Genomic DNA, 15,305 nt, shown 5'->3' on the forward strand with positions numbered 1-15,305 from the left:
TCAGAATGATGAAAGAAAAAATTAAACAGGAATAATAGGCATAGCAAAAACATCTACAGCAATATAAAGAGCTTTAAAAATTGTAATTAAAAATCCTTATTTTTCAATAATATCACAGACATAAAAGAAGAATCTGATCAATACTACTATCAGCCTGGAGATACATGGCCAGATTTGGAGATGTTTAAGAAGATGCCTTTCGACTACACTATCCATGACCCGAAATACGAAGATGCAAGTCTGATTTGTTCAAAGCTTCAGACTCTAAACAATGAAGGTTAGAATTTGAAAAATCTAGATTGGTACACATATGTGTTTATTTGTGAGAATCCTGTTAAACTTTTAAGCAGAGTTAAACTGTCAGAATTGCACTTGACTAAGTAATTGTGAAAAAAAATTTCAGGTTTGCCAGATGAAGTACCAGAGTATGAGCCTTATAAATATTTTCTGGAGTTTTATATGGGTAGTTCTTTATTAAAAAAGCTCTAATTCCACAATAAGTTTGTGTATTTTAATGGGTTTATATAGTAGCATTGTCCTGCTCTGTAGCAATGAAGTGACTTGTGTGGGTGAAGTTATTTATGTACTTGTAAGTGTTTCTAGGTTTATTTTTTAGGGTTTGGTTTAGGTTTGGAAAGCATGAGATGCATATGTCCAGATCTAGATTCCTAGACTATTGAGGTATGAATTAATCCTCTGAATTAGCCAGCTGGACATACACAACCCCATGGGAGTGGGTAGGACGTATCCAAGCATGCTGAGGGAGATGGCCAGCATCGTTGTGAGGCTACTATCATTTTTTAAAGGTAACAGCAATTAGCAGAAGTTCCTGATAGTTGGATAAAAGGAAAATGCCATGCCCTTTCTCTACAGGGCAGAAGAAGGACTGAAGCAATTACAGCCTACTCAGCCTACCCTCAGTCCTCAAAACAATTATGGAACAAAATCTCCTGTAAGCAATATCCAGACCTGTGAAGGAAAGTGTTTTGGAGCAGCTAGAATGCATCCATCATAGGCAAATTGTGATTACTGAACATGACTGCATTTTATGATGAGATGACTGGCGTTATTGAGCACTGGTTTTATCTTGACTTCAGCAAGGTTTTTGTCACTGTCTTCTGTGATATCTATACAGCCAAAACTGGACAGAGATGGTTTGGGTAGGTGGATTGTAAAGTGAGTGGGAAATTAGCTGGACCGCTGAACTCAAAATATGATGAGTGGCACCAATCTGACTGGGTACACATGGCTATACTCAGAGACTGATAGTGAGGCAAATGCTGTTTAAGACTGCCATTAATAACCTGGTCAAAGGGACAGAATGCAATGTGAGCAAGTTCATGGATGATGCTGAGTTGGAGGAGCAGTCAATATGCAGGAGGGTAACACTGCTGTTCAGAAAAACCTTGACAGGCTGGAGAAGTGGAACCTCCAGGAAGGAACCTCAGAAGCAGGAACCTCATATAGTTCAACAATCATGCCCCTTGAACTTGGGATGGAATAATGTCATAAGGCTCTTTTTTACTATTTCTTACTTTTGTGAGCATTCAGCTGATAATAGCAACAGCAACAATGGCAATTTTAATTATCTGGCTTTGCTTACACCTCAGTGTTATGTGGAATCTACAGAATTATAATCATGCACTTGCAGGTATTTCTTCATAGTTCCCTTTGCTGTACGTAAGAATTTATAAAGCATACTATGCTCAGAATGAATTCATAGATTGTTTTGTATGTGCTTAATATTGACATTTTTCCTAGAAGCTGATTACAGTGACAGAAAAGGTTTGTCACAAGGGAATACATTCTAGTCCTGGATACATGTTACACTTGTTTCTTTTTTTAATAGACAGATCACTGAGCAGGAGACAGGAGGATATGTATACGTGCCGTCAAACAACTAGGATGAGACTGTCCAAGTATGCAGCATATAACACCTACCATCACTGTGAACAGTGTCATCAGTATATGGGTTTCAACCCCAGGTACCAGGTAAGATTTCCAAGTGCTACCCTGCAGATCAGAAACCAAAGCAGACACATCCCAAACACAGTTCGTGTGCATTTACTGTATTTAAATTGTCTTAGAAGTTATATGTGTGTGTTGAAAACAGCTGATTTACAGATTTTGGTATGTCTTGAGGTTTGCCTGCCTTAACTAGACTGCAGGTTTGGGGACATCAGAGAACTGATCTTTGCCTTATTTACACTAGTTTATTCAGTGCTGTAATCTGCATGGATACTACCAGTTAAAACTACTTTCCCAGTAAACTTTTCCCACTGGGACTTGCTTACATTTTCACCTGAGCAACTGCAACAGGTGCTACTTCTGATACAGGAGTAGCAGCATAGAGTAGTCTATATGTGGTATACAACCTGTTATTACTCAGAATAGCCATCTAATTTCCTTTCTATCGAAATGTGAGGAAGAAGGTATCAGCAATGTAAATACTGGCTTTTATGTGTCTATTTCTGAAAGCCAAGGGTGGCCTGTAAATATTGGTACCATCTGCAAGACAAAGCTGAAGCAATGGTTTAAAAAGAGGGAACACTTTAATATGTTTGGGGGGTTTGTGGTGTATGTTCTAGCCTAGGGGATATTGCTTAACACCTATGATTAATGAAGTAAAATCTAATGCCATAGAGTAAGTGATTGTAATCTGTTTAGTAATGTTATAAATACATATAAACTACACTGAGACCTTGTAGTTTGCCTCTAACTGGAATAATCCAATTTGGTTTTTCTGTCCTCAGCTTTATGAGTCCACTCTGCATGCATTTGCCTTTTCCTATTCTATGCTGGGAGAAGAGATCCAGCTGCATTTTATCATTCCAAAATCCAAGGAGCATCATTTTGTCTTTAGTCAACCAGGAAGACAACTAGAAAGCATGAGGCTACCACTAGTCACAGATAAGGTAGATGGATAATTATATTTATGGCCATATATGGGAGAGAGACACCACCAATTTTTGAAATTTGGTGAAGTCATATTCTCAATACTTCTACTCCTGCTGTCAAGAGATAATGACGATAATAATGTACTGTATTTTCTCCCAGAAAGGGACACAAGAAGCAAAACTGTTGAGACACCAATAAGCTGTTTCTTCTGCTCATTATCAAGGTTGATCCTTTGATATAAACACTCTTACCTTTGACTAAAGGTCTTTGGTTGTGGATATAAGATGTTAAAGTGAGAATGGTTTCAAAAATGAACATTATTTCAGTTATCATACCATTACTAAAAAGAAGCAATTATTTTCTGTAGAGAAGGACAGTGGAATATCCTGTCTTATTCTGCATAATTGCTGCAAGATTGAAAAATGCTGTGGGATATAAATATAGCCACCCGAAAATATTTTTCTCAATCCACTTTAAATCTCCATTCTTGAACTCCAATGGATCAACTCCACCATTTTGCGCTTTGGCAGTTTTAAATCTGGAGTGCTTAATTGTGAGGGCTTTAGAGAGCCTCTGTAAAGAGGCATGCTTTCATTCTGGGTCCTTAACGACCTTAGTAGGAACCAGGCTGCAAAAAACTTGCCAAGACTGGAACAGTCCTGGACATCTGTAGAAACAGAGCTTTCACTGTACTATCAAGGTGGAAATACTGAGTGAGTTTCAATGCATTCAAACTTGGGAGCTGGCCAGTCAGAAGTGTTGTACTGTAGTTTTGGTGTAAGATGTTTCTTACTGTCTTTTGTCGTATGGACCTAAACTGTTGTCCAGGTCTAGCCTCACGGTCCCTGAGCACTTGGCATGTCAAGGTTAGGAGTCCTGTCCACTCCACCATACTCTCACCAGTCGAATAAGCTAAGTGATAGAGTTCTCTTTATCCCAACTTCTATAAAAGTTGTTTATTTTCCTAGTAAGGTAATTTAAAATGTGTCAGTTTGTCCAGTGTCAGCAACTCTAATTTATTCTCCTGAAGAATCTGGTTCTCTTTCTCTTTGCTCTCCAGCTTAATACAGAAACTCACACTTCTGTTTACTTACAGAGTGAAGATTACATTAAAAGCCCCACTTTCACTCCCACCACTGGTCGCCATGAACATGGACTTTTCAATTTATATCATGCAATGGATGGAGCCAGTCATCTGCATGTTTTAGTTGTCAAGGAATATGAAATGGCCATATATAAGAAGTATTGGCCCAATCACATTATGCTTGTTCTTCCAAGCATTTTCAACAGTGCAGGAGTTGGTAAGTATAACAAAAAGTTCTCAGAAATGCAGACACAGGACTTTGGCTCTTGAGGTGTTGTTACCTAACAGTGAAATGTAGACACAAAACTTGTAGCTAGCATGTCTGATCTGGTGATCTGGCTTCCCTTTGAAGACAGTGTATCACAGATGAAGATGCAGTTCACTTAATCCAGGTCACCTCAAACAAATTCGATTAATTGAACCCTAGAAATACTTAATTTCTTTTATTGACTTTAGAAGGAGCTGAGGGTGTTAACTCTAATGGAGTTACCAACTCTATTTCCTCATGGAAATGTTATGTACGATTTGCATGGGCAGTGATGCACTGATTAGGGACATTCCTTAGGTAGGTTCTGCTGATACAACATCTGTGAGATATTCAGCCTTTTGCTTGCGCTGCTGGAACAACTTATATACCACAGGAGTGACAAACATTCAGAGCAGATCATCAGGGAAAATTTCCCATGTCATTCATTTGGTCATTCGGCATGTCTCGTGGTTTGCACTAAGAGATGCTCGTGGACCAAATATCTGTCAGATTAAAAGAATTAGTGACTAAACCCTTAATACAATAGCAAATCTTTACCATAAAAGTCAGACTTCATTTTGTATGCTTCCCAATGTGTTTCTGTATGTCAATTGCTTGGGAAGTGACAAAGTTAAGTTGGCTCTGGGGAGCGTTAAGATGTTAAAACCTGAAGAGTGATTCATACCTTTGCAAAAATACTCACTTCAAAAAGGCTTCTGGGTTAAAAGCAAACCATTTCTGCCCCTACGTTTAATATGATGGTTTATGTCACTGGTTGCAGGTGCTGCACACTTCCTGATAAAAGAGTTGTCTTATCATAACCTGGAGCTTGAACGAAATCGGCAGGAGGAGCTGGGGATAAAACCCCAGGATATTTGGCCTTTCATTGTCATTTCAGATGACTCCTGTGTTATGTGGAATGCAGTAGAGGTTGACTGTTCAGGAGACAGGAAAAGGTAAATCTTTTAACCTTTCACTGCATATAATTTTGAAATTATGTTTGATATACTACAACTTCTACCCTGTACAAACAGAGAATTATATTTGCCTAAGGAGAGTACTTTCCTAGATACTCACCTTTGCACAGCACACAGTGGAGTGCCTGTTTTTCATTCCTGTCCCCTGAGGATTTACATGCCCTGCAGCCATTTCTGTATTGCTTGACACTGGTTCAAGCTAGAGTTACTTGAAGTGCAGATTTCAGCCTCTGTAAACAATTCCTGATACGCGGGGCAAGCATAGACATTCACATACACATTTTTCACCAGATTTTTCTAAGGAAGTTAAGACAATTCTGTGCAAATTGTGCAACTGATTGGCTATTTTGTCAGTCCCAGTCTGTGTGGCTCCTTTAGTGAGATGCTCAAACTAGTATTTTTGTTTTCATTATTTTAGAACACTTTTTGGACTAGGTATTTTTATCTATTCCCACAACGGTGCTATGCAGGATTTACAGTAAACTTTCGGAGAGAATGAAACTCAGTGAAAATTGAGATTTATGGACTCTAGGAGTGGGCTGGAAGGATCTTAATACTTTATGCTTAAATTATGGCACAAAATCAGCAGCCTCCCCCTGAGTCATTTGGAATATTATCTGGGTAACTTTAAAAGTTTAGATATCTGAGTGAATATGTTGAAAGATCTAGACCTAAGTTTCAGATCTGTCATACCAATCCCCACTACATAAGTACCAGTTAATTTTAAGTTTCTACTAGAATGAGAGAAAAAAAAATGTAGTAAATTAAGGCAGCACTGGAGTTACCTACCTGTTATTCTTAACAACTTTCACCTGATAGGTATTGCTCTTCAGCTGAATGAGATTCTGAATGTTCTCTATATACTTAAAACTAACACATTTTCATAATTATTGTAGTGACTATACGTGGACTGAAAGAAATGTTTCCTTGAAGCAAATTCTGCAACATATTGAAGCAACTCCCAATGTCACTCATTATGCCTTGATTGGGATGAGGAAATGGTCCAGTAAAACAAACAGTGCTGAGATGAAGGAACCATTCTCCTGCTGTCATGTGCATGACTTCATTATGCTGAATGTGGATCTGACACAGAATGTCCAGTACAATCAGAACAGGTAAGTAAATCAGTAGCACCTTCAACAGAGATGGTGAACCAAATATAGGAAGTTTTACTAAAGCTCTTGGTTTTTTAGGGAGGTTGTGAATGAAATGCAGGCAGATTTTTTTTGCTTACTGGTGATTTAAATCCTTCCCAAGTTGCCAGCTGTTGGAAAAAGACATTAATTTCCATAGTTCCAAATGAAACGGTCATATTTGAATTACAGGGTAAACACACTGAGCAGTGTGCCCTGCAGTATTGGTTTACTCCAAGTGGCCTTTTGGTAAATTCTGTAGAGGTTGTGAATGAAATGCAGGCAGATTTTTTTTGCTTACTGGTGATTTAAATCCTTCCCAAGTTGCCAGCTGTTGGAAAAAGACATTAATTTCCATAGTTCCAAATGAAACGGTCATATTTGAATTACAGGGTAAACACACTGAGCAGTGTGCCCTGCAGTATTGGTTTACTCCAAGTGGCCTTTTGGTAAATTCTGTAGCTCCTGCAGAATTTACCAAGTGGCCTTTTGGTAAATTCTGTAGTTCCCCTCCTGCACACTTACCTGCACTCCCTTCCAAAGGAGACAAGGAGACAAGGCATGGATTAATGGCGCATAACCAAGTCTTGTTCTGATATATATAGCTGGGCTTTTTACGTGAGTAGCACAACCCTGGAGCATACTACATGTGTGCTCATCAGGACAATCAGAAGAAAAGAATAAATAAATCTTGTTGACACTGGTGATTGTTTATCACATTCAGCTGTCTCAGAAATCTCACTTTTTCATTTTTTGTGCCACATATCAAATTTTAATCAAATTTCAATTTTGTCATGCACAGTTACCAGAACTGTATTTGGTAGATACATCATCTCACAGAATTCACTGATCTGTGTGAAATAAACTGTGGGTTTAGCCCCATTTCTGAGGGACAAGCATTTATTACAACAGAATGAAGTATATATCACTAAAGGTGGGATTCACTTGTCTGAAGCTGGTCTTTAGGCACCTCAGAATATGCAAGATGTCCATCTAGGGCTGGCAAGTATGATATGAAAGCTACATGTGGTTTTCTGTAGGCTAGATGGGGTACTCCAGGTAATCTAAAATGGCTCTGCACACCTAAACTTAGGAAACTGAACATCAGTCTCTGTGCTTCTCAGAAGAACTCTTATAACTCAGGAAGATATCTTTTGAAGTCTGAGTTTACTCATAACTGCATGGAAGCATTCTCCTTTCATTATTCTGTGGATAAACAGGTGATCTATATTTCTATTGTCACCAGCCTGACACCTTACAAGAGCATTTTGAACTCGCTCCCATACAGCTCCTAGTACAGAGCTGTGCTCCCAGGCTGCCTAACTGTATTACCTTATGAAGGACTAATGGAGACAGTGACAGTAAAGCAAAATGATATGAGTACAGACAGCAGTGTTAAAATGTCAGGAATGCAAGATCACACCATGTCTTTAAAACACACATGGCTCATGGTAATCCTCTGTGTGGGTGCTTTGAGTCTCAAGTATTGTCTGACATTCCGAGCCTTGGCTGACAAGGAAAAAGGTACATTTTTAAACAAGGAGACACTGACAGTCAGGGATCCCAAGTAACAATGTAAATATTGCGAAGATCAAAGACAAATCTGTAAAGCCTAACATTAAACACCATGTCTTTCTCTGATGGCAACTGTTGCATTAATTGCTCAGCTGTCTTAAATTCAAGCCCTTGATGCCAATCCAGTAGTTCTGCAAATCATCCTGTTCCCTTTGTAATAAATACATTCAAAATGGAGAAGTGAGTCTGAATTTTCTAAAGGATAGAGTATTTGAATTTAGTCAGCTTTAGGAGTTTACCTTTATTCCATTCTATCATATTTTTTGAAATAGGTCAAATTTAGCTCAGTGATGTTTGGCCTCATTCTGCTTAATTTATTCCTATGTCTCAGCAGTTCTCTTGCATTAAAAAAAAGACTCCTTGTCTTCAAATAGTTTTGTCTCTAACATTAAATGACATTATTTCTGTAGAAGAACAATATAAAAATTACTGGATATTCATATTCTGAGGGGAAATGTGTAATCAAATGCTTGTGTGCATTTGACAAATCAAATGTACAGTGTGATCCATTTCTTTGGAAGTCAAAGGAATTCTTTTGCTTGACCTTGTTTGGGGTAGTAACATATGTAGCTATTTTGTATGACTGTACTATTGTAGTAAAAGGCAAAGAAAATATTTTAACTCCAAGGTCTTTTCCCTGGCAATTTTCTGCCTTTCCACTTTATGTTTCTGGTCCTTTCCCTCCCTAAGTACTTCCCTCCCTCATTCTGATCCTCTTGAACTCATGCTAGCTTAGTTTATTATTACAAAGCTGAAGCCTCTTTCACTGACTGATAGGCATTGGTGGAGGGTCAGTATGTTTGACACCTGTCCTTTCTATGGTGCCAGTCAAAGACCCTGAGTGCTTGTATTTGTCAGTGTGTGATGAGAAACATTCCTCTGACCAGCTCTCATTTTGTCCTTTCCAGATTTACGTGTGATGATGTTGACTTCAACTTGCGTGTCCACAGTGCTGGCCTTCTCATCTGTCGGTTCAATCACTTCAATGTCATGAAAAAGCAAATTGCAGTAGGAGGACAACGATCCTTCCACATTAAGTCTAAGGTGGGAACTGAGACCTCTGTTTCATTGTAGTTCAAATGCTGTTTTCCTTTTTTGTACCTTTTAACCAGGAAACTTGAGGTATTTTGGTGCATCACCTGTTGCCAGTAATAGGGTTTGTCTGCCATGTGGGGCTTTTAAAAATTATATGTTACTGAAATCCACAATATTATTTTAATAAATAATACTTTTGATAATTAAGCAATAATAATGTAATGATAAATTAATATTTTCCATTTAAAACTTTGAAAAATATCTCAAGTGCTTTTTTTATGAACCCAGTAACCATTCACTATATGTTTTTTCTGTACAGCTATTGAATTGCTCATCTTCGTGTGACTTCATGTGTAGGAATGCTTCAAAGAAGAAACCTTAAAATTATAAATGCAAACATAATTCTATGAAACTGTGAAACTTTTTTGCTAGCAGATATTTTTGGCTGAATGACTTTGCTTCTTATGTAAATCTTAGATTTGTAGGGCAGACATATGTTTTATACAAACCAAAATTCAGAGAAGTACAACTTCATTGATCAAGATTGATCTGTACCAGAAATATTTTTTCCTCATAGGTATCTGACACTTCAGTTTCAATCTCCCCTGCGCAGTACATTTGTGCTCCTGACAGCAAGCACACCTTCCTAGCAGCACCTGCACAGTTGCTCCTTGAAAAGTATCTCCAGTATCACAGCCATCGCTTCTTCCCGCTCTCACTGAAGAATTATAGGCATCCAGTGCTATCTGTGGACTGTTACCTTAACTTAGGACCACAGGTATTGAGCAAGATATTTCACAAGCAGCTCTAGAAATGTATGGGCTATGTTTTGGGTGGGTTTGTTGGTGCATTCCTTAATAATAGCTACACAGCCTTCAAAGGATCAGGTGTTAGGTCCCTCCTGTAATGTCAAAATCAAATTCTTAGTCCCATAGAGATTGTCAGAGAATTCAACTAATGAACATAAAGAACAATCCCAGAATTGTCCTAAATACTAATATAGTCTGTGAATTAGATTAGATTCTGAATTAACATGGAGTACATTTTTCTTTAAGAAGTGTTTTCTGAATCTGCTATTATTTGGCTCTTCCTACAGCAAAGTTCTTCCACAAGAGTGTTTTACAAATACTATCTAACCCTTAGAAAGCACTTCAAAAATACAAATGTTTTAGTTCATTTTTGACTGATAATCTGAAACAGAGAAGTAAATGCCAAAAAACCAGTCAGAATGGGAGAGGCTGACATTAGATCTCAGGAGCTGTTGGCTCACTGATGAGTTTGAATCTAAAGCCAAGGTTACACTTCAGCTCAAATGTAGATGGATAGAAGCACAGTACTACGGTGGTGGTGTTCAGGAGGAAGAAATTCACCTGACTTTTCACCTGACTTGGATACTAAATGAAATTCAGTTTTGCTGGGTTTACTGAACTCCTTTACCAAAGTATCTGTGTAATGACCTTCCCATATATGCTGCTCCCAGAACATTCTGAACTATATCTTTTAATTTCCTTTCTGGCTGAAATCTTACAGGCCTCTATTTCCACCATGTTTGGAAAAACAAACTCTGTGGGAGGGTGTTGTACTCTTACTATCTTCATCTATTGTATCTTTTCAGCTCTAACCCATTTGGCACATGAAATAAATGAGTTCAATTTGGTTCTGTAATTGTTACCTGAGCTGGAATATGATACAATAGGATTGAAGGAATATGGAAAAGGCATCCTAGGACAGAGTTTCGGGTGCTGTGGTTCGACATTCCTCCACTGAATCATGCTGATTTATGCCAGATGAGGATCTGACCCAACTAAGTACAGTGGCACTTTGGAAACAAAGCCTTGTATGGAAGATTCCTTGATTTAGATTCATAAGTCCCAAAGGAGCGCTACTAATATTCCTGGTCCCTAGTGGATTTGGGGAGTAGCCATAAAAACAAACTAGACAAGAGAAAACTTTGCACATTGGTCTTATGCACAGCTCTACTGACTTGAGTAATCCTATCATAATGTAAATGAAATTTGGAATTTCTAAGGGTTCTGTTCATGTCTGACTGCACAGTTACTACACTTACCTATGAATAAACTGTGCTGGGCATGTCACAGCATTGTGGTTGTGGGGAGCTATTGTTACTGCAGCTTTCAAACTCTGTCACATCTGAACCTCAGGATCATTGTGGTTTAGTCCCAGCCAGTCACCAAACATCACACAGCCCCTCACTCACTCCCTCATCAGCAGGATGGGGGAGAGAATCAGAAGGGTAAAAGCTAGAAAACTCATGCTCAGTGATAAAGACAGTTTAATAGGGAAAGCAAAAGCTCCACACACAAGCAAATCAAAACTAGGAATTAATTCACTGCTTCCCACGGGCAGGAGGTGTTCAGCCATCTCCAGGAGAGCATGGACCCATCACACGTAACGGTTACTTGGGAAGACAAATGTTTTCACTCCAAATGTCTCCCCTTCCTCCTTCGTCCTCCCACATTATATACTGGACATGATGTCATGTGGTATGGAATATCCCTTTGGTCAGTTTGGGTCACCTGTGTCTCCTCCCAACCTCCTATGCACCCTCAACTTCCTTTCTAGCATGTCAGTACAGAAAGCAGAAAAGGCCTTGACTCTGTCTAAGCTCTGCTCAGCAATAACAAAAATGTATCCATATTATCAACCCTATGTTCAGCACAAATCCAAAACATAGACCCATACTAACCACTGTGAAGAAAGTTAACACCCCCTGCAGCCAAAACCAGTACAATGATAATAATAGTAATGAATAGTAACAACTAACACATAGTTATGAATAGTGCTTTATATATATTTTTTATTAAGTAGAGGGATATTTTGGAAGGAACTATAAAGCTCATGATATTTGGAGTTGGAAAGCAAATCTGAATTTGGATCAGGTGCAAATACTGAAAATTTGATATCAAGTCACCTTTATATAGAAGCTTGAAAATGTTTTGGGGTTTTTTTCACTCTCTCTCAATCAGATTGCAGTTTGCTACGTGAGTTCTCGCCCTCATTCTCTGAATATCAGTTCCTCTGGTTTGACGTTCAGTGGTCTCCTGCTGTACCTCTGTGACTCCTTTGTTGTAGCTAGCTTTTTGAAGAAGTTTCATTTTCTAAAAGGTGAGCTGAAATAATTTTATTACAAAGAATTAGATTACATGGGCTCTGGGAATCTGGGGAAAATGTATTTTCTATGAAAATATATATGCATATATATGTATAGACATGTATTCATATTTGTCTTTATATATCCCACCCAACTTTGATACTTGATCATGCTGCTTCTGTAATGCAGTAAACTGGTATATAACAGCTCTGCAGATTTCTAAGTGCAGAGAAATTTGGATCCTTATCATTATGCCTACTGTACATGCACAACTCTATGTTTGAAAACTGAGTATTTAGGACTTACGCATGAAAATTCTATTGTGTTCTTGTAGGGTTTCTAATTTTTGATAGAAAATGAGTAATGGACAAACTCCATCAAAATCTATTTACTATCCTTGGAAATAGAAGCTGGCTCATTTAACAGTTATTCCTAATAACCAGTTTCTCCATGTAACCCTTATGACAGTGGATAGCAGTGGAGATAAATAACTTCCATTTGTATTGCAGGCAGTCACATTGAAAGCTCCTTTTGGATTGTTCTGAAATTATCTTAGGCATTTAGTGCTCTGGGGGTTTGTTTCACTCACAACTATAACTGTCACTGGAAGAAAAACAGGGTTGTCAGTGCCTTCTTGAAACAGGCACAGTTGTTATGAACCACTGTGTTCTTTGTTGCAGTTAATACAGAGGCTATCAGTCAGTCTCATTTTGCATAAACCAAGCAATTTTTATAGCATGTAGCACAAAGTGGATTTGCTTTGGGATTTCTTCATATCCCTTGTCAGTCTACTTGATTTTCTAACCTGCCACATGAGCACTAAACACCGCATGACTCTCTGTCTTGTTTCTTTTTATTATATTCACAGTTTTTTTTCTTATCTTGGGCATTTCCACTTACTGTCTGTCATTCAGATTACTCAGTGCTGGCGAGGTAATTATTTCCTCTTAATTGAGCACTTTTCTGAGAAGCCAGGAAGCCATGCATGCAAGCTAAAATGGTATCAGCATGCCAGTCAGGACAGTTGATATTGATTACTAAAATATGATAATTTTTGCTTTGCCATTCTGCCAGCACATTAGCTTTCCAATCCAGAAAACACTGAAGTTTGTAATTACTTTAAAGGACATGTTTAAACCATTTTTGGTCAGCAAAGCCCAAAGAGCTCGGTCAGCTATCAAAGTGATGGACTTGTGCATTTTGCTGAGTGAGGATTTCACTCAACAAAGGTAAAGATCAGAAGGGTTAGAACAAGAACAGATGTAGAACTTTGTCTTGTTTGCTCCTTAGACCTCCTTAGACCGGACAGTTCTTACCCTAAAGAGTAGGGAATTAGTCCTTATTACTAGCAGAATACTGGGTACCTCAAGTTACACAAGAAGATCCTGACAAATAGGGAGCTGAACATAGCTCTCCTCAGTCCTACATGAGTGGCTTAAATTTCTCCCAAGCCCATTTGTAATTCCTGATGTGAAAGTGGTGGAGCTCTACATGCCAAAGGGTGATGGGAGCTGGGGAAAGGAATACTTACATGAGTTTCTTTTTCTAGCAGAATACTGGGTACCTCAAGTTACACAAGAAGATCCTGACAAATAGGGAGCTGAACATAGCTCTCCTCAGTCCTACATGAGTGGCTTAAATTTCTCCCAAGCCCATTTGTAATTCCTGATGTGAAAGTGGTGGAGCTCTACATGCCAAAGGGTGATGGGAGCTGGGGAAAGGAATACTTACATGAGTTTCTTTTTAACTGTTTGCTTAGGTGCCACCCTATGTGTGATTTGCCAAGATCGCAATTCTCTTCGCCAGACTGTTGTCCGGCTAGAACTGGAAGACGAATGGCAGTTCCGACTGCGAGATGAATTCCAGACTGCCAATGCAAAAGAGGACAGACCACTTTTCTTCCTGACTGGGCGACATATTTAATTGAATAGAGACAAGTTTCCTGAATGATACAAGAGACTAATTGCCACCATGTCATGAAATTTCTTCTGAGAGGCTCTGTTTTCTGAACAGAAACAGGACTGTTTTCCATTGTTTATTAGAATGATATCTAATCAGACAATTTAAGATCATATTTCCAAAAATTGACAAATTAATTGTCTGATGGAAGTCATTCCTAATTCCTGAGAGAGAGACAGAAACTTACTAGTCCACATGGTGGAAATCAGATCAGAAGAGAGGTCGATGAGTGCACTTCTGTGACAAAAAGACCACATTCAAGATCAGAAGGGAAAGTTTTAGGAAACCTTTTGTACAATCCAGAAATAGGAAATGTAAATTTAGAAGCAGATTTTGTTTTACAAGTCTTATTTATCTAACAGTGGGCACCAGGCGACAGGAGTTGTTACAGTTTTGTAGTACTCTGCTACTGATTGATCCAGGTAGGCTTTTTATATGAAGATTTGTAAACTATATTTCTTTAATAGTAGGAACTCAGCTGGAGCCTTAATTTTTGGAATAGGTACCACACTGGATGGTTTTACCATGAAGGACTCTTGGAATAGAAGCATAATTATATGTCTGGTTTTATTAGCATAAGGAAGAGAGTTAAGAAAGTAGAATCTAAAATGAGATCTGAACATTTAAACCTGAAACTGATATCAACTGAAGAGATCAAACAGTGAGACTGATCTATAAAATGCTTATTAGGTCTAGAACACTGGTGGTTTCTGACTGAATTGTTGAATTGACTGCAGACTTCAAGCTGGGCCCAGTGCACTCAGGAAAGCAGATGAGACAGTTCTAAAACACTCCCAATACACTTTCTGGGGATATTTTCTTGCCAAGGTGCTTCAAAAGAGTGAGAAAATGAAGACTACATCACTGAGGAATTCAGGTGGAAACCTAAAAACATGTTCTAGAATGGCACCAGGCATTGTGATATTTCATGCATTCTAAATGTGAATCAGTGGTCACTGTCTTTGTGTAGCTTTTTGGAAATACCGAGTTGCAAACTTCGTGTTCGTCTTTATAGAGACAGTGTTAACTTCACTCTGTCGAGGTGTAGGAAGAATGAGTACAGATGTTGTCAAAGAACATCTAATAATTGGGCAAGCCTTTCTTGCTGGATACAACAGTGGGAGGATCATTGATTTTATACTGATGAAATGCTATTAGGTGGTTAAATCTGTTACAGTACTGGCCTTGGAATGCAGACATCAATATGATTATGCCAAAGAGCTAATTTAGGTTCATTTGCAGAGGAAATATAAGTTCAGTAAGTTTGAGAGACATGGATTGCTAC

The 15,305-nt window shown here is 38.4% G+C and overlaps 1 protein-coding gene across 1 annotated transcript in view; it reads left to right on the top strand.

Moving 5' to 3' along the window:
- GREB1 (growth regulation by estrogen in breast cancer 1) overlaps positions 1 to 14,102 on the top strand; it is a 51,501-nt gene extending 37,399 nt beyond the window's left edge. The window contains exons 22-31 of the mRNA XM_009073775.1: positions 119 to 277; positions 1,850 to 1,992; positions 2,754 to 2,915; positions 3,995 to 4,199; positions 5,011 to 5,185; positions 6,103 to 6,321; positions 8,823 to 8,958; positions 9,527 to 9,727; positions 11,937 to 12,075; positions 13,821 to 14,102. Coding sequence (XP_009072023.1) covers positions 119 to 277; positions 1,850 to 1,992; positions 2,754 to 2,915; positions 3,995 to 4,199; positions 5,011 to 5,185; positions 6,103 to 6,321; positions 8,823 to 8,958; positions 9,527 to 9,727; positions 11,937 to 12,075; positions 13,821 to 13,984 — 1,703 coding nt within the window. The 3' untranslated portion in view covers positions 13,985 to 14,102. The remainder of the gene's footprint in view (positions 1 to 118; positions 278 to 1,849; positions 1,993 to 2,753; positions 2,916 to 3,994; positions 4,200 to 5,010; positions 5,186 to 6,102; positions 6,322 to 8,822; positions 8,959 to 9,526; positions 9,728 to 11,936; positions 12,076 to 13,820) is intronic.
- The last annotated feature ends 1,203 nt before the right edge of the window (positions 14,103 to 15,305 follow it).

Source organism: Acanthisitta chloris, unplaced genomic scaffold, assembly GCF_000695815.1.
Source record: "Acanthisitta chloris isolate BGI_N310 unplaced genomic scaffold, ASM69581v1 scaffold1394, whole genome shotgun sequence".
In the NCBI taxonomy this organism is placed as follows: Eukaryota; Metazoa; Chordata; class Aves; order Passeriformes; family Acanthisittidae; genus Acanthisitta; species Acanthisitta chloris.